This window comes from Leucoraja erinacea, chromosome 7 (genome assembly GCF_028641065.1).
Source record: "Leucoraja erinacea ecotype New England chromosome 7, Leri_hhj_1, whole genome shotgun sequence".
Lineage (NCBI taxonomy): Eukaryota > Metazoa > Chordata > Chondrichthyes > Rajiformes > Rajidae > Leucoraja > Leucoraja erinaceus.
The window spans coordinates 59462588-59482818 of record NC_073383.1 but is presented as its reverse complement, the minus strand read 5'-3'; the positions used below and the strand labels follow the sequence as shown (position 1 = coordinate 59482818).

At 40.3% G+C, this 20231-nt stretch overlaps 1 protein-coding gene across 1 annotated transcript in view; it reads left to right on the top strand.

Moving 5' to 3' along the window:
- LOC129699151 (low-density lipoprotein receptor-related protein 1-like) overlaps window positions 1-20231 on the top strand; it is an 877455-nt gene that overhangs the window by 214587 nt on the left and 642637 nt on the right. The window contains exons 10-12 of the mRNA XM_055638819.1: window positions 14766-14906; window positions 15577-15702; window positions 17894-18007. Of these exons, the coding sequence (XP_055494794.1) occupies window positions 14766-14906; window positions 15577-15702; window positions 17894-18007 (381 nt within the window). The remainder of the gene's footprint in view (window positions 1-14765; window positions 14907-15576; window positions 15703-17893; window positions 18008-20231) is intronic.

The window sequence follows — 20231 nt, the reverse complement described above, 5'->3', positions numbered from 1 at the left end:
ACTTTTTTCCCTTTACGATGGCTAAGAGGACGCAAGTAACTAGAAAATGGAGCGTGTTTGTGATGCACATGTTCCACACTCATGGTCTGCATCATTAGTTTCAGCTGCCCACTAATGGGAGAGGAAGATAGATCGCACATGGGGAATCCTATCTCCTATCCTCTATGCCATGTTATAAGAGCCCATTTGACATGTATCTGAACAAATCCAAACATCCATCAATCATGCATTGCAGGGATTCATGACCAGATGTCTGTCTCTATGTTCTGCCAACAGTACTATTTGTAACAGGTCCAATCATTATACTCTCGAGTACATATAGAAATATTTTAAAAAAACTGTTCTTTGCATTTTAACATGATAGCCTTTTGCCCATGATGTAACCCCGTAATTTCCTTCCCAGTTAGCATAGATGCCAAACTAATATAAATAATGTTCAAAAATAGATTACCCACATATTTTAACTTTTTAGTGTATTTCATAAGATACCATGGCACAAAAGTTTAAGGAGAGGGAGGAAAGATTTAATAGGAACCTGAGGGGCTCGTTTTCATACAATTTAGTCAGTTCATTTCTGAGGAGATATGTGCTAGCTTTGGAGAGGGCCCAGAGAATGTTTACGGGAATGATCCCAGGGATGATTGGGTTAATGTATGATGAGCGTTTGTTGCCTCTTGGCCTGGACTCACTAGAGTTTAGAAGGATGAAGGGAGCTCTCATTGAAACTTAACAAATTATAAAAGGCCTGAATAGAATGGATGTGTTGAGGATGTTTCCATTAGTGGGAGAGTCTAGGGCCAGAGGGCATAACCATAGAATAAAATGTGGTGCCAATATAAAGGAGATGAGGAATAATATATTTTGACCAAAAAGTGGTGAACCTGTGAAATTCATTGCCACAGGCGCCGTGGAGGCCAAGCATTTGAGTATTTTTAAAGCGGGAATTGAATTGTTTTTGATTAGTGAGGGTGTCAAAGGTTAAAAGGAGAAGGCAGGAGAATGGGGTTAAGGGGGAAATACAGATCATATAACCATATAACCATATAACAATTACAGCACGGAAACAGGCCATCTCGGCCCTACAAGTCCGTGCCGAACAATTTTTTTCCCCTTAGTCCCACCTGCCTGCACTCATACCATAACCCTCCATTCCCTTCTCATCCATATGCCTATCCAATTTATTTTTAAATGATACCATTAAATGATCAGCAATGATTGAATGGAGGAGTAGACTCAATGGGCTGAATGGACTAATTCTACTCCTATGACATGAACTTATAGAAACATAGAAACATAGAAAATAGGTGCAGGAGTAGGCCATTCGGCCCTTCGAGCCTGCACCGCCATTCAATAATGATCATGGCTGATCATCCAACTCAGTATCCTGTACCTGCCTTCTCTCCATACCCCCTGATCCATTTAGCCACAAAGGCCACATCTAACTCCCTCTTAAATATAGCTCAATGAACTGGCCTCAACTACCTTCTGTGGCAGAGAGTTCCAGAGATTCCCCACTCTCTGTGTGAAAAATGTTTTTTCTCATCTCGGTCCTAAAGGATTTCCCCTTTATCCTTAAACTGTGACCCCTTGCCCTGGACTTCCCCAACATCGGGAACAATCTTCCTGCATCTAGCCTGTCTAACCCCTTAAGAATTTTGTAAGTTTCTATAAGATCCCCTCTCAATCTCCTAAATTCTAGAGAGTATAAACCAAGTCTATCCAGTCTTTCTTCATATGAAAGTCCTGAAATCCCAGGAATCAGTCTGGTGAACCTTCTTTGCACTCCCTCTATGGCAAGAATGTCTTTCCTCAGATTTGGAGACCAAAACTGTACACAATACTCCAGGTGTGGTCTCACCAATACCCTGTGCAACTGCAGTAGAACCTCCCTGCTCCTATACTCAAATCCTTTTGCTATGAATGCTAACATGCCATTTGCTATCTTCACTGCCTGCTGCACCTGCAGGCCTACTTTCAATGACTGGTGTACCATGACACCCAGATCTCGTTGCATCTCCCCTTTTCCTAATCGGCCACCATTTAGATAATAGTCTACTTTCCTGTTTTTGCCACCAAAGTGGTTAACCTCACATTTATCCACATTATACTGCATCTGTCATGCATTTGCCCACTCACCCAGCCTATCCAAGTCACCTTGCAGCCTCCTAGCATCCTCTTCACAGCTAACACTGCCAGCATCGTGTCATCCGCAAACTTGGAGATGTTGCATTCAATTCCCTCCTCCAAATCATTAATATATATTGTAAATAGCTGGGGTCCCAGCACTGAGCCTTGCGGTACCCCACTAGTCACTGCCTGCCATTCTGAAAATGACCCGTTTACTCCTACTCTTTGTTTCCTGTTTGCTAACCAGTTCTCTATCTACATCAATACTGAACCCCCATACCATGTGCTTTAAGTTTGTATACTAATCTCTTATGTGGGACCTTGTCGAAAGCCTTCTGAAAGTCCAGATATAACACATCCACTGGTTCTCCCTTATCCACTCTACTAGTTACATACTCGAAAAATTCTATAAGATTTGTCAGACATGATTTACCTTAAGTAACTCCATGCTGACTTTGTCCAATGATTTCACCACTTTCCAAATGTGCTGCTATCCCATCTTTAATAACTGACTCTAACAGTTTCCCCACTACCGATGTTAAACTAACTGGTCTGTAATTCCCCATTTTCTCTCTCCCTCCCTTTTAAAAAAGTTGGGTTACATTAGCTACCCTTCAATCCTCAGGAACTACTCCAGAATCTAAAGAGTTTTGAAACATTATCACTAATGCATCCACTATTTCTGGGGCTACTTCCTTAAGTAATCTGGGATGCAGCCTATCCAGCCCTGGGGATTTATTGGCTTTTAATCCATTCAATTTACCCAACACCACTTCCCGGCTATGAAACATGATTTGAAGTCTGTCAACTTTCAGAGTGATCAAACCATCTGATTCCAACTACATGGTGGACAAAATAATATGTCATGATTAGGCTTTAAAATCCCAGAATTGACTCTTGCCCAAGTAAAGTTTGTAACTGAATGTTTCTGGGCATCTGCTGAGCTGGGTATTTTTTCCCCAGGCCATCCATGGATTAGCCCATCAATAGTAAAATATGGTCACTGCAAAGAGTTTCATTGCTTTATTTCAAATGAAGTAACAGGCAGTCTAGGAAATGATGACTGAATTAGTAAAAGCAGTTCAATCATGCATTTGGAGATCTCATTGTGCAAGCAAACCTTCCCCAATCTGCTGGAGGAATCATGTTCAGAAAAGAACCTCCTTCCATGTTGGGGAATAAGAGAACACATGTTTTGAATGAAAACCGGCAAACACAAATGAAGTCTTAGTTCTAAAATATGGTTGTAGATTGGTTATTGCATGTGAACCAATCAGAGTAATGTACTACCATTAACTCCACCCTATTGAACATTTCATATTAACACTCACTTCCTATATTACATAGTCGCACTAGTGGTAGAGTGGATCTAACATGCGCCATTATGACTGATGATTAAAGCTAACAAACACCATACAGTGTCCGTACAGATGGTGCAGGAGTGGGATACGAATCCACACCTCCAGTTGGAGACCAGAAGCTTCAGAGACATTTTTCTGTATTCGGTGTACTGGTTCGATTGCAAACTGACAATGGAAGACAATTCACCGGCCAAGCATTTAACTACTTTGCGAGACAATGGAACTTTCAACATGTCACCAGCAGCCCCGAATACCTTCCATCCAATGGCCTCGCGGAGCGTGCTGTTAGGAGCGCAAAGCAGCTAATGGAACATTCACATCTTGCCAAATCCAATGTCTACCTAGATCTGTTAAACCTAAGAAACATCTCCAGGGATTGTGTCCTGGGCTCTCCCGCCCAGCACCTGATGTCTCGTATGACAAGGCCCCAGCTCCCCGTTGCCCAGCAACAGCTGAAGCCACAGGTGCTCAAACCAGCTACGGTCCAGAAGCGCATTCAGAAAAGACATGATGTCCAGTGCCCCTGGACCTGCATGCTCGCCCCGCCGTTCATCTCCCAGTTCCCCGGCTGCGTTCTCATTCTCGGGTTCTCCACCACCCAGCCCTACTAACTCTTCAGGAACGGAGGGGGAGAGAGTTGTCCGCACGCACTCAGGTCGGGTTAGTAGACCGCCAGATAGATACGACGAGTATGTTTAACCGCATGTATTCGAACAACTGATTAACAACTCTTTCCTCTACGGGGAAGGATGTAGATTGGTTATTGCATGTGAACCAATCAGAATAATGTACTACCACTAACTCCACCTTATTGAACACTTCATATTAACACTCACTTCCTATATTACGTAATCGCACTAGTGGTAGAGTGGAACTAACATGCATTGTACTGTGCCATTATGACTAATGATTAAAGCTGACTTAAACACCATACAGTGTCCATTCACTTGTTTACAATGGTGAAAACATATGTGAGTTGTAACTTGTGTAGGAAGGAACTGCAGATGCTTGTTGACACCGAAGATAGACACAAAATGCTGGAGCAACTCAGCTGGTCAGGCAGCATCTCTGGGGAAAAGAAATAGGTGATGTTTCGGGTCGAGGCTCTTCTTTAGAATCTGAGCCATATCGTCGCCCCTTCCTCGCGGCCTACCACTGGAGCGGCGTTTCCTGCTGGGACCGGCCGGGTCTTTAGCTTCGGCGGCGGCACAGCGCTGAAGCACCATCACAGAGCGGGCGATGCCTTACCCGAGTCGCCGTGCGGTGGGCTCCTGAGTGCTGAGGCCGCCGACTCCAACATCGCGGAGCTGCGGTTGGTGGAGTATCCAGCTGTGGGGCAGCGCTAAACTTTAAACAATGCGGAGCCTGGGATCTCTCGCCGAGATCGCCAGTGTTGAAGCTCCAACCAGCGTGGCCCGTGGAATTCTGGAGCCACGGTCTCCGGGGAGGAAGCGGCCGTTCCAGACACTCCAAGCCGCTGAGAGGGTTCTGCCGATGCCGGAGTTCCATCATCCGGCGAGAGAGCCTGAAGCATTGGGCTGCCGTAGCGTCTACTGCAGACCCTCAATAGGCCCGACCATAGGTGAACAGGAGATAGGACTGGACTTTGCTGCCTTCCCTCACAGTGAGAACCATTGTGGGGGGATTTTTTTTTATGTTTATTGTTAAATTCTTTAATGTTGTGTCTTATTTTTATTGTTGTGCTGCAAATGGCAAGTCAAATTTCACTCCACCAATTGATGTATATGATAATAAATGCCCTTTGTATCCTTTGTATCCTACGAAAGGTTGCGATCTGCAACGCCACATTCCTTTTCTCCGGAGATGCTGCCTGACCTGTTGAGTTACTCCAGCATTTTGTGCCTATCTTCTGAGCTGTAACTTACACAAATAAATCAAAAAATTGTAAATTCTGGAGAAAGAAGATTCCAGAAATACTCATCCAGTCTGAAGAGAAAGAAGAGATTCGAGATTCATTCATTCAAGAGAGTCATCTGTTTAAAAGAAACAGATGAAAACAGGAGAGACAAACTATTATTGGCATTCCACCGGCTCCTTTGAAGCACACTGAAATTTTGAAGGATTAATTTTGCAGCTAGATGATATAGAGACGAACTTTAATGTAACCCATTGGCATTAAACCAGGAATTATGTGCAATCCTGGCTTTACACTCCATCTAATATTGTTTTCAATGAGGTTCACTCAGATGGGCTGTAAATTAAATTACAAAAGTGTAATAATTAAGCCAAATAACACCTTGTAGGTGATGCTCATTGCACTTTCAGAATGGAGTGAGTACTAATTATATATTAGCAAGCTAACACCCATGATCATCAGGTGAGTATTACCAGCACATGACTGCTCCTTAGTTCTTCCTGGCTGTATTCTTTCCAAACTAAACAATTTAGATCAAAGAACAGTCACATGCAGTTTTGAGTTAAAAATGGAGATCCCAATGTTTAAACTGAGATTATTTCCACTGCCCCCCTCCACTGAAAGTAAAGCATGAAAAACCACATAATCAAATAAGATGTGGACGCACAGTGCTGGTTAAGAGACTGGCAAAGATTAGTTCTTTTACAGGATTTCATCTGTAAACCTCCGCCAGATTAGTCAGGTTTATCAAAGTGTTAAAGAATGAATGATCCCCTTCAAATTTAGTGAAAGCTCAGATGAATTCATAAATGGCAATCATGCTACTAATTATGTAAATTTTACAACAACAGCTCACTCAATCCAGCTGTTCTAGGTTGGTATTTAAGCTCCACCTATGCTGGTTGAATTTCAATTAATCTTAACTTCTTTCCTCTTTCGTGTACTTCCCATTAAGTGGATTTGCATATTTTACTAAAATTACACCATGGGGTATCAATCTCCACATTGGAAGGCTTTTACAATTGGATTTATCAGTGATTGATTGTCATATTAATTGTCTTTGATCTTACAGTATATAGTTTTAGTGAACACACAGCTCAGTCTACCCCATTGAACCCCTTCATAATTGTCAATGGGTCAGGCTCACAGGAAAAATGACTCGAAAACATTTAACTTGTGTCTTGATTACACTTTGAACTTGATAGTAGCTTCATAATTCAATGGTTCAATAGCACTTTAATGTCACATGTGCCTAGACACAGTAAAATTAATTGTTTTGCCTACTACTCAGTAAAGTCACACTGTACAAACACAATCAAAAATAAGTGCAGGAGAGCTACAATTCTAGTGTAAGAATTGCAGTCTTCACCGAGGCAGTACATAGAGAGTCGCCACATTTCCGGTGTCAACTTGTGCCCTCCAAGTGTCTAGTTCTTAAAATAGTGTCTTATCTTGGCCTTAAAGGCACGTTGTCTTGGCAGCGGCACTGGGTCAGTGTTGTATGAGTTGTATCCTGAACTTCAGGCCATATCCTAGAGTTGCAGTCATTGTTTCAACTTCTACATTACAATCTGTAATATTTTCAGTATTCCCTAATAGAAATAATGGAAATTAATTGAATTAATATCAAACTAAGCTGTTTGCAAACTATTATGAATAGATTGTTTGTTGCATTCAGTTTGTTTTTAATGGTGCTTACTTGCTGCATACAAACTCTAGCCAAAATCTGTAATTTTCTGCCAATACCTTGTTGCTTCCTCTGTTAAAATATTTAATAACTTTTTAAGATTACTTATCTAAAATGTTTCCTATTTTATATTTGAGTTGACCTACATCAATAGGCTCTTTCCAAACTTGATTTGGCCCACTGTAAAATGTTTTAAAAGTTAATTTAAAATTGTTGGTCTGATTTTTGTTCATTCTTAAGTGTTTGCTATCAGTGGGAATTATTTAATGTGGTTGCTACTCAGTCAGCCTGAGGAAAAGGGATGGGTTACACTTTAACTGGAGGGGGACCGACATTCTGGCAGGCAGGTTTTCTAGGGCCAAACTTTGGGTTTAAACTAAATAGTGGGGGGGATGGATTGATAAATTGGGAGTATAAAGATGGAGTTCAAGGGGAAGTGAGTACAGGAACAATTACAAAGATGGGGTTGAAGGGGAAGTGAGTACAGGAACAATTACAAATGATTCTAGAATTAATGGGAAGGAAAGTTCGAGAAGGAATAAAAGAGTAAGGTCAGGGCCAATTGCGAGCGGTGCGTGGTGGGACGTGATTACGGAGGTCAAAGTGTTGTATATGAATGCGCAAAGTATAAGAAATGAAGTAGTTGAGCTTGAGGCTCAGTTAGAAATTGGCATGTATGATGTTGTGGGAATTACAGAGACATGGCTGCAAGAGGGCCAGGGCTGAGAACTGAATATTCAAGGGTATACCTCCTATCGAAAAGACAGACAGGTGGGCAGTGCATGTGGGGTAGCTCTGTTCGTGAAGAATGAAATTCAGCCCCTTGCAAGAGATGACATTGAAACAGGAGGTGGAGTCAGTATGGATAGAACTAAGGAATTGTAAGGGTAAAAATGCCTAATGAGACTTATCTACAGGTCCCCAAACAGTAGCCTGAACAAAGGATGCAAATTGAATAAAGGTAATGCTGTGGTTGTTATGGGAGATTTAAACATGCAGGTAGACCAGGAAAATCAGGTTGGCTCGACCCCAAGAAAGGGACTTTGTAGAGTGCCTTTGTGATGGTTTATTAGAGCAGCTTGTATTGGAGCCTACCAGGGAGAAGGCAATTCTGGATTTAGTGTTATGTAATGAACAGGATTTGATAAAGGAACTTGAGGTTAATGAGCCATAAGGAGGTATTGACCATAATATGGTCAGGTTTAATCTACAATTAGAGAGGAAGAAAGGCAGATCGGAGGTGTCAGTGTTACCGTTGAATAAAGGGGACTATGGGGCCATGAGGGAGGAGCTGGCTAAAGTTGACTGGAAAGATACCCTAGCAAGGATGACAGTGGAACAACAATGGCAGGTATTTCTAGGAATAATACAGAAGGTGCAGGATCAGTTCATTCCTAGGAGGAAGAAAGATTCCAAGGGGAGTAAGGGGCGACTGTGGCTGACAAGGGACGTCAGGGACAGTATAGAAATAAAAGAGAAGAAGTACAACGTAGCAAAGATGAACAGGAAGCAAGGGGATTGGGTAATGTTTAAAGAGCAACAGAAGATAACTAAAAAGGCAATACCGGGAGAAAATATGATGTACGAAGGTAAGCTAGCCAAGAATATAAAGGAGGATAGTAAAAGCTTCTTTAGGTATGTGAAGAGGAAAAACTAGTTAAGACCAAAGTTGGACCCTTGAAGACTGAAAAAGGTGAATTTATTATGGGGAACAAGGAAATGGCAGATTAGTTCAACTGGTACTTTAGATCACTAAGGAAGACACAAACAATCTTCCTGATAGTCTAGTAGTCAGAGGATCTGGGGTGACGGAGGAACTGAAGGAAATCCACATTAGGCAGGAAATGGTGTTGGGTAGACTGATGGGACTGAAGGCTGATAAATCCCCAGGGCCTGATGGTATGCATCCCAGGGTACTGAAGGAAGTGGCTCTAGAAATTGTGGATGCATTGGTGATAAATTTCCAATGTTCTATAGACTCAGGATCAGTTCCTGTGGATTGGAGGGTAGCTATTGTTATCCCAATTTTTTAAGAAAGGCGGGAGAGAGAAAACAAGGAATTATAGACCAGTTGGCCTGACATTGGTGGTGGGGAAGATGCTGGAGTTAATTATAAAAGTCAAGTCAAGTCAAGTCAAGTCAAGTCAAGTTTATTTGTCACATACACATACGAGATGTGCAGTGAAATGAAAGTGGCAATGCTCGCGGACTTTTGTGCAAAAAGACAAACAACCAAACAAACTATAAACACAATCATAACACACATATACCTTTATATAATAAATAATGGAAGGAAAAACATTCAGTAGAGTTAGTCCCTGGTGAAATATGGTGAAAGATGAAATAGCCGCACATTTGGATAGCAGTAACACGATCGGTACGAGTCAGCATGGATTTACGAACGGCAAATCATGCTTCACTAATCTTCTGGAATTTTTTGAGGATGTAACTAGGAAAATGGACAAGGGAGAGTCAGTGGATGTACTGTACCTAGACTTTAAGAAAGCATTTGATAAGGTCTTGCATAGAAAATTAGTGGGCAAAATAAGGGCACATGGTTTTGGGGGTAGAGTGCTGACATGGATAGCTAATTTGTTGGCAGACAGGAAACAAAGTGTAGGGATTAACAGGTCCCTTTCAGAATGGCAGGCAGTGACTTGTGGGGTACCGCAAGGTTCGGTGCTGGGACCACAGCTATTTACAATATACATCAATGATTTGGATGAAGGGATTCAAAGTAACATTAGCAAATTTGCAGATGACACAAAACTTTGTGGCAGTGTGAACTGTGGGGAGGATGCTATAATAATGCAGGGTGACTTGGACAGTTTGGGTGAGTTGCCAGATGCATGGCAGATGAAGTTTAATGTGGATAAATGTGAGGTTATCCACTTTGGTTTAAAAAACAGGAAGGCAGATTACTATCTAAATGGCATAAAGTTGGGAAAAGGGGAAGTACAACGGGATCTGGGGTCCCTTGTTCATCAGTCTATGAAAGTAAGCATGCAGATACAGCAGGCAGTGAAGAAAACGAATGGCATGTTGGCCTTTATAACAAGAGGAGTCGAGTATAGGAGCAAAGAGGTCCTTCTGCAGTTGAATAGAGCCCTAGTGAGACCACAACTGGAGTATTGTGTGCAGTTTTGGTCCCCAAATTTGTGGAAGGACATTCTTGCCATTGAGGGAGTGCAGCGTAGGTTTACAAGGTTAATTCCTGGGATGGCAGGGCTGTCATATGCTGAGAGACTGGAGCGGCTGGGCTTGTACACTCTGGAGTTTAGAAGGATGAGAGGATATCTTGTTGAAACATATAAGATTGTTAAGGTTTTGCACATGCTAGAGGCAGGAAACATGTTCCTGATGTTGGGGGAGTCCAGAAACCAGGGGCCACAGTTTAAGAATAAGGGGTAAGCCATTTAGAACGGAGACGAGGAAACACTTTTTCTCACAGAGAGCTGTGAGTCTGTGGAATTCTCTGCCTCAGAGGGCGGTGGAGGCCGGTTCTCTGGATACTTTCAAGAGAGAGCCAAATAGGACTCTTAAGGATAGCGGAGCCAGGGGATATGGGGAGAATGCACGAATGGGGTACTGATTGGGGATGATCACCCATGATCACATTAAATGGCGGTTCTGGCTTGAACAGCCGAATGGCCTACTCCTGCATCTATTGTCTATTGTCTATTAACCATATAACCATATAACAATTACAGCACGGAAACAGGCCATCTCGACCCTTCTAGTCCATGCCGAACACGTATTCTCCCCTAGTCCCATACACCTGCGTTCAGACCATAACCCTCCATACCTTTCCCGTCCATATAACTATCCAATTTATTTTTAAATGATAAAAACGAACCTGCCTCTACCACCTTCACTGGAAGCTCATTCCACACAGCCACCACTCTCTGAGTAAAGAAGTTCCCCCTCATGTTACCCCTAAACTTCTGTCCCTTAATTCTCAAGTCATGTCCCCTTGTTTGAATCTTCCCTACTCTTAATGGGAAAAGCTTATCCACGTCAACTCTGTCTATCCCTCTCATCATTTTAAAGACCTCTATCAAGTCCCCCCTTAACCTTCTGCACTCCAAAGAATAAAGCCCTAACTTGTTCAACCTATCTCTGTAACTTAGTTGCTGAAACCCAGGCAACATTCTAGTAAATCTCTTCTGTACTCTCTCTATTTTGTTGACATCCTTCCTATAATTAGGCGACCAAAATTGTACACCATACTCCAAAATTGGCCTCACCAATGCCTTGTACAATTTTAACATTACATCCCAACTTCTATACTCAATGCTCTGATTTATAAAGGCCAGCACACCAAAAGCTTTCTTTACCACTCTATCTACATGAGATTCCACTTTCAGGGAACTGTGCACAGTTATTCCCAGATCCCTCTGTTCACCTGCATTCTTCAATTCCCTACCATTTACCATGTACATCCTATTTTGATTTGTCCTGCCAAGATGTAGCACCTCACACTTATCAACATTAAACTCCATCTGCCATCTTTCAGCCCACACTTCCAACTGGCATAAATCGCTCTGTAGACTTTGAAAATCTACTTCATTATCCACAACCCCACCTATCTTAATATCATCTGCATACTTACTAATCCAATTTACCACACCATCATCCAGATCATTGATGTACATGACAAACAACAGTGGACCCAACACAGATCCCTGTGGCACCCCACTAGTCACTGGCCTCCAACCTGACAAACAACCATCCACCATTACTCTCTGGCATCTCCCATTCAGCCACTGTTGAATCCATCTTGCTACTCCTCCATTAATCCCCAACCATTGAACCTTCTTAACCAACCTTCCGTGAGTAACCTTGTCAAAGGCCTTACTGAAGTCCATGTATAAAACATCCACTGCTTTACCCTCATCAATTTCCCGAGTAACCTCTTCAAAAAATTCAAGAAGATTAGTCAAACATGTCCTTCCAGGCACAAATCCATGTTGACTGTTCCTAATCAGACCCTGTTTATCCAGATGCTTATATATATTATCTCTAAGTATCCTTTCCATTAATTTGCCCACCACTGACGTCAAACTAACAGTTCTATAATTGCTAGGTTTACTCTTAGACCCCTTTTTAAAAAATGGAACAACATGCGCAGTTTCTAATGACATTTGAAATATTTCTGTCATAGCCCCTGCTATTTCTACACTAACTTCCCTCAATGTCCTAGGGAATATCCTGTCCAGACCTGGAGACTTATCCACTTTTATTTTTCTCAAAAGTGTCAGTACTTCCTCTTCTTTGATCCTCATAGTTTCCATAGCTACTCTACTTGTTTCCCTTACCTCACATAATTCAATATCCTTCTCCTTGGTGAAAACCGAAGAAAATAAATTGTTCAATATCTTCCCCATCTCTTTTGGCTCTGCAGATAGCTGTCCACTCTGACTCTCTAATGGACCAACTTTATCCCTCGTTATCCTTTTGCTATTAATATAGCTGTAGAAACCCTTAGGATTTACTTTCACCTTACTTGCCAAAGCAACCTCATATCTTCTTTTAGCTTTTCTAATTTATTTCTTGAGATTCTTTTTACATTCTTTATACTCCTCAAGCACCTCCTTTACTCCATGCTGCCTATAATTATTGTAGATCTCTCTCTTTTTCCGAACCAAGTGTCCAATTTCCCTTGAAAACCATGGCTCTTTCCAATTTTTACTATTTCCTTTCAACCGAACAGGGACATAAAGTTTCTGTACTCTTAAAATTTCGCCTTTATATGTCCTCCATTTCTCTTCCACATCTTTTCCATAAAACAAACTGTCCCAATTTACTCCTTTTAAATCCTTTCGCATCTCATCAAAGTTAGCCTTTCTCCAATCAAAAATCTCAACCCTAGGTCCAGTTCTGACCCTCTCCATAATTATATTGAAACTAATGGTATTGTGATCACTGGTCCCGAACTGTTCCCCAACGCATACCTCTGCCACCTGACCCGTCTCATTTCCTAACAGGCGGTCCAGCACTGCCCCTTCTCTAGTAGGTACTTCTATGTATTGCTGCAAAAAACTATCCTGCACACATTTTAGAAACTCCAACCCAACCTATTGTCTATTGATATCACATCTGCTGCATGCCAGAAATTATGTTGAATGAATCCTCTCATCAACAAGACCAAAAAAGGGATGTCATTGTAGAGAAGTTGTGCAATTATCGTTCAGGAACAAGTGCTGTTGATTTGTTGATCACAGCAAATATCGGGCATGTTTCCCAAGATTCATGGACTAAATTAATCATACAATATTACACTTTGAAACAATTAAGCTTAAATAATTTCCTCCTCAAACATCAAATCAAATGTTCAAACACGTTGTTAAGAACTAAGTACCGGCATCAGATCAGATTAGTTATTCCAGATATCGTGAATGACTCTAGATTATCTGGATGTATCCATGAAGGTAAACAGCAATCTCCAAGCATATGGCATATGGCATTTTGAATAGATCCTGACCAGATAATAAGATTATAAATTGGTGAAATATAATATAATTTCTTCTATACCATTTCAAATCGTAAAATTGTGAGATATCAGAAAAAGTAAATTATTCATTTGAATTCTACTAATTTAAGAGATTGCTGAGCATGAACTTGTCAATTTCTCAAAATTGCTCTGATCTGATGAAGTCCTACGTTGAATTGGAAAGTTACAGCTGTTCCCCAGCACTTATAATGTGGAATGTCCTCTGAATTTGCACTGTTGATACGTGGAGTAGAATTGCTTCAAAACATAAGTAAATATCAGGCAATTTATGATGTTTACAAAGCTAGTGATTTTACATGATTTTTGTTTTGTATTGAATTATTTGATAGTATGCTTTATTTTGTTAATATTTGGTAACTTTAAGATGTAAATAAATGAGAGAGACATTAGGAAATGCTGAATTTATTTATTTAATGCTTTATTATCATCTGTTTTATGGATGGGGCAAGTACAGCGCCTTGCTATCTTCCCCCATCCATCACACCTGGTGGCCATTATATTGCAGAAGAATTCATGCTCTGCAGAACTCATTATTTTGGGTTAAATTATTTTTGAACAATAAGATCACAAAAGTATAAAAGGGTTTTTACTTGCCATTTTGATCAGTAGCAATTTTGGGTAACTCAAAATTGCCAATACATTCTGATATCTACATTGAGGATCATTCTCTTTCCACTGATGCTGCAAGACCTCCAGAATGCTTTGAGCATTTTCAATGTTACAGTACTTCTAGTAGAATTCGAACAACAACAACTTTTGCTTTTATCGTCCCAACCCACAAGTTTTCTGGAGTAGAAATGCAGTGTAAAACAAAAATTGTGATATGATGAGACTATAGTTTAATAAATGTGTGCTAAATGGGTATTTCATGACTCATGAAACTGAGATTAACTATTATGCAGATCAGAATCAAAAATGTTCTAGTTTTTCCTGTGGGAAATAGAAGAAACTCTCTACATTTCCCCCCAGGAGATTTTCCACATGAAAATGGTTTCTCTAAATTGGCAGAAGTTGTGAAATAAAAACGATAATTTGTTGTCATGCAGTTTGAAGTAATTTGGACAGAATTCCCTGGTCACTTCTGCCTTCTTGATCAGCTTCTGATTTAATTATGTTGCCATTAACAATTTAAGTAACTAATGTCTTAGGTATTTTATTTCAGTCATTACAGATAACCTTTATTGCTGTATTTTTTCCTAGTGACATCCGGCTCACCAAATCATCAGCAATGCCATTTTGGAGAGTTTGCTTGTAGAAATGGAAGATGTATTCAAGAGCGTTGGAAATGTGATGGTGATAATGATTGTTTTGATGGTAGTGATGAGGATCAAGATCTCTGTTGTAAGTTTCAAATAACAAATGTATCTGCAATTGTTTAACTTCAAAAAAAGTGATCTGAGCATGTATTGTTACATTTTTATTTTATAAGCAGATATTCCATGGCCAGGGAATTAAAATTTAAAATAATTTAGCTTTTCCATTTTAAGACAAGTTCTCAGCAACCTTTTTACAACTGTCAACATTGGACTGCCTAATTTAGCCTGCAAGACTACATTTGAATGCAACTATAGTGATTGTTCAGATATTCCAATTCATCAAAAATAATTTTAGACTTGGTGACACAACTGATTTGTTCTGTAAATTTTATTTTTGTCCATTTGCATTTTATGGATCAAATGACAGTGGTTTGATATGCAATTGGGAATAATCTGAAAGCAATGATCATTTATTTGATAGGTCGTAACATTTACAAGTAAATCATTTGAATTTTTGCTATAAACTTTTGCATTTTAATAGTGCACCTATGCAGCCTACTGCTCGTGACAGGTAAAGTTATGAGAAAATGTTTGGAACAGAAATATCAATTCATTAGAAATAGCTACTTCAAACCTAAGGCAATGCATAATTCATTCATCTATCATAAATCCATACCACAGTTACAAATTGTATAGTTAAGATATTATTTACAGCTTTAAATTTAACTGATCATCTAGAATTATGTGCTTTCCAGATAATAGTACATGTCCTGCTAATCACTTCAGATGCCAAAATAATCGCTGCATCCCTAAAAGATGGCTTTGTGATGGAGCCAATGACTGTGCCAGCAATGAAGATGAATCAAATGAAACTTGTTCAGGTACTACCCACAGTTGATTTAAATATAATCTAAAAAGCTGGATGTATAACAGTCTTGAAGCTTTGAGCCTTGTTTAAACAATGTTCTTCTTTGCATTACCTTAGTTATCCACCTTAACAAACAGAAGGAATATGTTGTGGAACTATTGGAACATATATTGCCAATGTTGACATTTTTAAATTACACAAATGTGTCTTTGTCATGTTAAAAATATTTTAACTCCAGCTAATTACAAGTACAAATTCATACATTTTTTTAATTGAAAGAATGAACCAATGTCAGTTATAATTTTTGTCGTTGAGCAATTGTTTTGATAAAGACCATGAGAGGTACAGTTTGAAGTAGGTCATTATTGTTGACATTGATATGGGCTGTGTATTATGATTGCATTTTGATTCTCCAGAACTTTCTTAAATTTAGCGAAGCCTCGATATACATTGTTCATTAGTGCATTTGGGAAAGAGGACATAATCTCTTAAATGCAGTGCAATACCATTTGTGTAAAATATGCATCTCTTCTTGCTGTTGTTTCCTGTAATTCATGCCATAATGATTTATGAACTTTAGTGACTGTACAATATTTCCTGAAAATTAATATAATGCATAATTAGAGCTAATATTATAAGAGGGATGTGGCTTTTTAAGGCTGATGAATAATTACTTCAATCTGGTACTGCAATAATTAATTCAGGAACAATATGCTCATAAAATTAACATATGTGTACATTGGAAATTAATAACTATAATCTTTATGGTTCAACTATAATGCATTACAATACTATTCATTAGTATCCATAATTTCAAACTTTAAAAAAAACAATTAACTTGCATTGATCATAGATTGCAATTTGGGAAGGCACATTTGCCCAACTGGTAGATTTGCTCACTCACAGTGCCAAATAACCAGGTTCATTCCGAACCTCAGGTACTGCCTGTGTGGAATTTGCAGGTTATCCCTGTGACTGCACAGATTTCCTCCAGGCGCTCTGGTTTCCTTTCACATCCTAAAAACATGTGGGTTGCAGGTTCATTGGCAATTGTAAGTTGCCCCAAAATTGTGGATAAATTGTAAAATGTGGAAGAGGTTGAAGAGAATGTGCAGTGAATAAAATGTAATGGGTTACATGGGATTCGAGCAAAATGGATTAATAGTGGTTGGTGCGGACTTGATGGGCCGAAGGTTCTGTATTAGTCTTGTTTTTGTTCTGTATCTCTAAATGACTCCATGACTATTGCTCTAATTATTTTGAAAATTAGGGAGGCACGGTGGCATAGCGGTAAAGCTACTTCCTTACAGGGCAGGAGACCCGGGTTTGATTCCGACAACGGGAGCTCTCTGTACAAAGTTTGTACGTTCTCCCTATGACCACATGCATTTTCTCAGAGATCTTCAGTTTCTACCCACACTTCAAAGACGTACAGGTTTGCAGGTTAATTGGCTTGGTATAAGTGTACATTGTCCCTAGTGTGAGTAGGATAGCATAAGTGTGCGGGGATCGTTGGTCAGTGGTGGGCCGAACAGCCTGTTTCCACACAATATCCCTCAACTAAACTAAATTAAAATTAAGCAATTCAGTAAACAAATCTATTTGTAGAAATTCACCATTATAGCTGGAAACTATTAAATTGGTTAAATATTCGTGGGCCGAACAGCCTGTTTCCACACAATATACCTCAACTAAACTAAATTAAAATTAAGCAATTCAGTAAACAAAATCTATTTGTAGAAATTCACCATTATAGCTGGAAACCATTAAATTGGTTAAATATTCTGTTTCTTAAGAAAAAACGCTGCTGCCTTATCTTTGGCAGGAAAATGTATTCCCATGGAGTATTTTACAGAACTCTGACAAGTGAAAGATTTTGGGTAGTGTGTTGGTTCCTCCACATTTGATTTCTTATTTCAAAATGATAGTTGAACCCTGAGTGCCTTCATACAGCAAATAAAACCCAGTGAAGAATAAATGCGGGGTGGAGTCTGCTGCAAAATCTCCACAAGTTAGACACAAAGCATTGGAGTAACAGCGGATCAGGCAGCATCTCTGGAGAAAAAAGATAGGTGACATTTTGTGTTTGGACCCTTCAGTCTGTCTTCGGTATATACCAACATCTTCAGTTCCTTTCTACACGTGAAATCTTCATGTTTGCTTAATGAATTTTTCAAAGCACATTAATCCCTATTTTCTTCTAGGAATCCTAGGTCCATCAACATTCATTGTGAAGGATCATAGTGACAACATAATGTCTATGGTAGTACAATACGACCATTGGGTGGCACTGCAAGTGGCAGCCTCACCAGCAGTTTGTCAGTCATTTCGACTTTTTTTGTTTTTTTAGTATGTTTAAATGTATGTGTTAATGTTTCTCGGTATGTTTTTATGTGGGGGGTGGTGGGGGGAATAGGGGGAAACTGTTTCCAGTCCCTTACCTTGGCGGTGATGCGACTTTTCTACTAGTCACACTTTGCCTCCCTCGCGGCCTAACAACTTGGATTGGTGCGGCCTTTCCTGGAGACAGCCCAGAGCTTCAGCTGCAGGCGTGGGGCGGACTTCCATCGTAGAGCCGGAAGAAAGGCTTTGACCGCCGGCCTGCTGACTTTAAATCATGAAGCTGCAGTCTGCGGAGCTTCTAGCAGCAGGCATGGAGTGGACTTTACCATCCCAAAGCCAGGGATCCCTTGTCGGGGTCACCAGAGAAGAGCTCCAACTGCTGGCCTGCCTGCGGCCTATAACATCGAGAAGCTGCGGTCTCCAGTAAGAAAGTGGCCGATTTGGGCTCTCCAAGCCGCGTGTTTCAGGATGAGTGTGTTTCATCCATCCCAACGTTGGAGCTTTGATCATCCCGACGCGAGGGCCTGTACATCGGGCCGTCCGTAGCGGGGACTATGGAGGGTCAAGGCCCCATACACGGGTGAACAAAAGGAGGAAGACTGACTTAACTTTATTGCCTTGCATCACAGTGATCACTGCGGTGGATGTTTATGTTAAGTTCTTTCATGTATTGTGTTCTTTTAATTGTATGGCTGCATGGTAACTCAAGTGTCACTGTACCTCAATTGGTGCATGTGACAATAAATGTGACTTGAACTTGAAATTGAATACAGAAGCACAAGGTAAATGGCAACAGCAGTGCACTGCCTTACAAATTACTGACTGAAGATGGGTATCGACCCGAAACGTTGGCAATTCCGTCTCTCCATAGATGCTGCCTCACCCGCTGAGTTTCTCCAGCATTTTTTGTCGACCTTCGATTTTTCCAGCATCTGTAGTTTGTTCTTAAACAGATCCCATCAGGGTGATCTGCTGAGAATTCCCAGCATTTTTGTTTCATTTTGTTATTTATTTTTCCGTCATTGGGTCTCCTATGTTATGCCTTGGTATGGCACTCAAGTATGAAGTATGTTGTAAAGCAGCAATATGATTTTCAAAGGATGGAAAGATGTCTGAGATGACATCAACATCTTGAAGAAGGGTCTCGTTTTGAAACGTCGCCCATTCCTTCTCTCCAGAGATGCTGCCTGTCCTGCTGAATTGCTCCAGCTTTTTGTGTCTATCTTTGGGTTATAACAGAATCAGCAGTTCCTTCCTACACATCTTGATTAACTTACGCTTGACAAACTATTTCATAATATGAGGGAAGCAAAGTGACTTGGAGATGGGAAGCATGAGAGCTGAGTTGATCCAGCATTATGTAAGTGATGCACATTGTCAACTAGTATCTAAGTTCCGCGTCTACTGAATGGCTCTATATTGGCAGTCAGTGTTAAGTGTAAGTAGGTAAAGTCTGAACTCTTGAGTTCGAAAACCAGATCCTCACAAAGTACTTATCATTTGATTGAGATGGCTCTGATTGAACCATTCATCCATGTGGCACAACAATAACACTGCATGTAGAGCCAACATCCTACCAAATAACACCAAGATGCACAAATGGTAAACCTGGTGGATAGATGAAGGTGGTTTTGTTAACATATGTGTGCATTTGTCTTGATTCAACCACATTTACACTGTGGTCAAGAAAGCACACTGCTTCTCTACTTCCTCATAAGAATTTGGCACGTCACCAATAAATCTTGCCAATGTCTACAGATGCACCATATAGAAAGCATTCTCTGCGGATATATTACAAGTGATGCTGGCAGCTGCTTTGCCAAAGATAGTTCCCTGCAAAGAATAAAAGCAAGGTTGAGGGAACAGAATATTGTGTTTACATATCTGTTGTGGTGCTGCAAGTAAGCATTGCATTGTTCCATTTTGGGACATTTGACAATAAAACACTTGATTTTTGATTCTTGACTGCAAGGAATTGTAAGGAGTTGTGGATGTAACCCAGCCTATCACAAATCAGCCTCCCCCCACCATCAATTTCCACTTCACGTTAACCCACTAAACCAGACAACATAATCGAGGAATATATACAATATAATTTCTAGAGATGCTGCCTGATCAGTTTAGTTTATTGTCACATTTACCAAGGTACAGTGAAAAGCTTTTGTTGCATGCTAACCAGTCAGCAGAAAGATAATACAT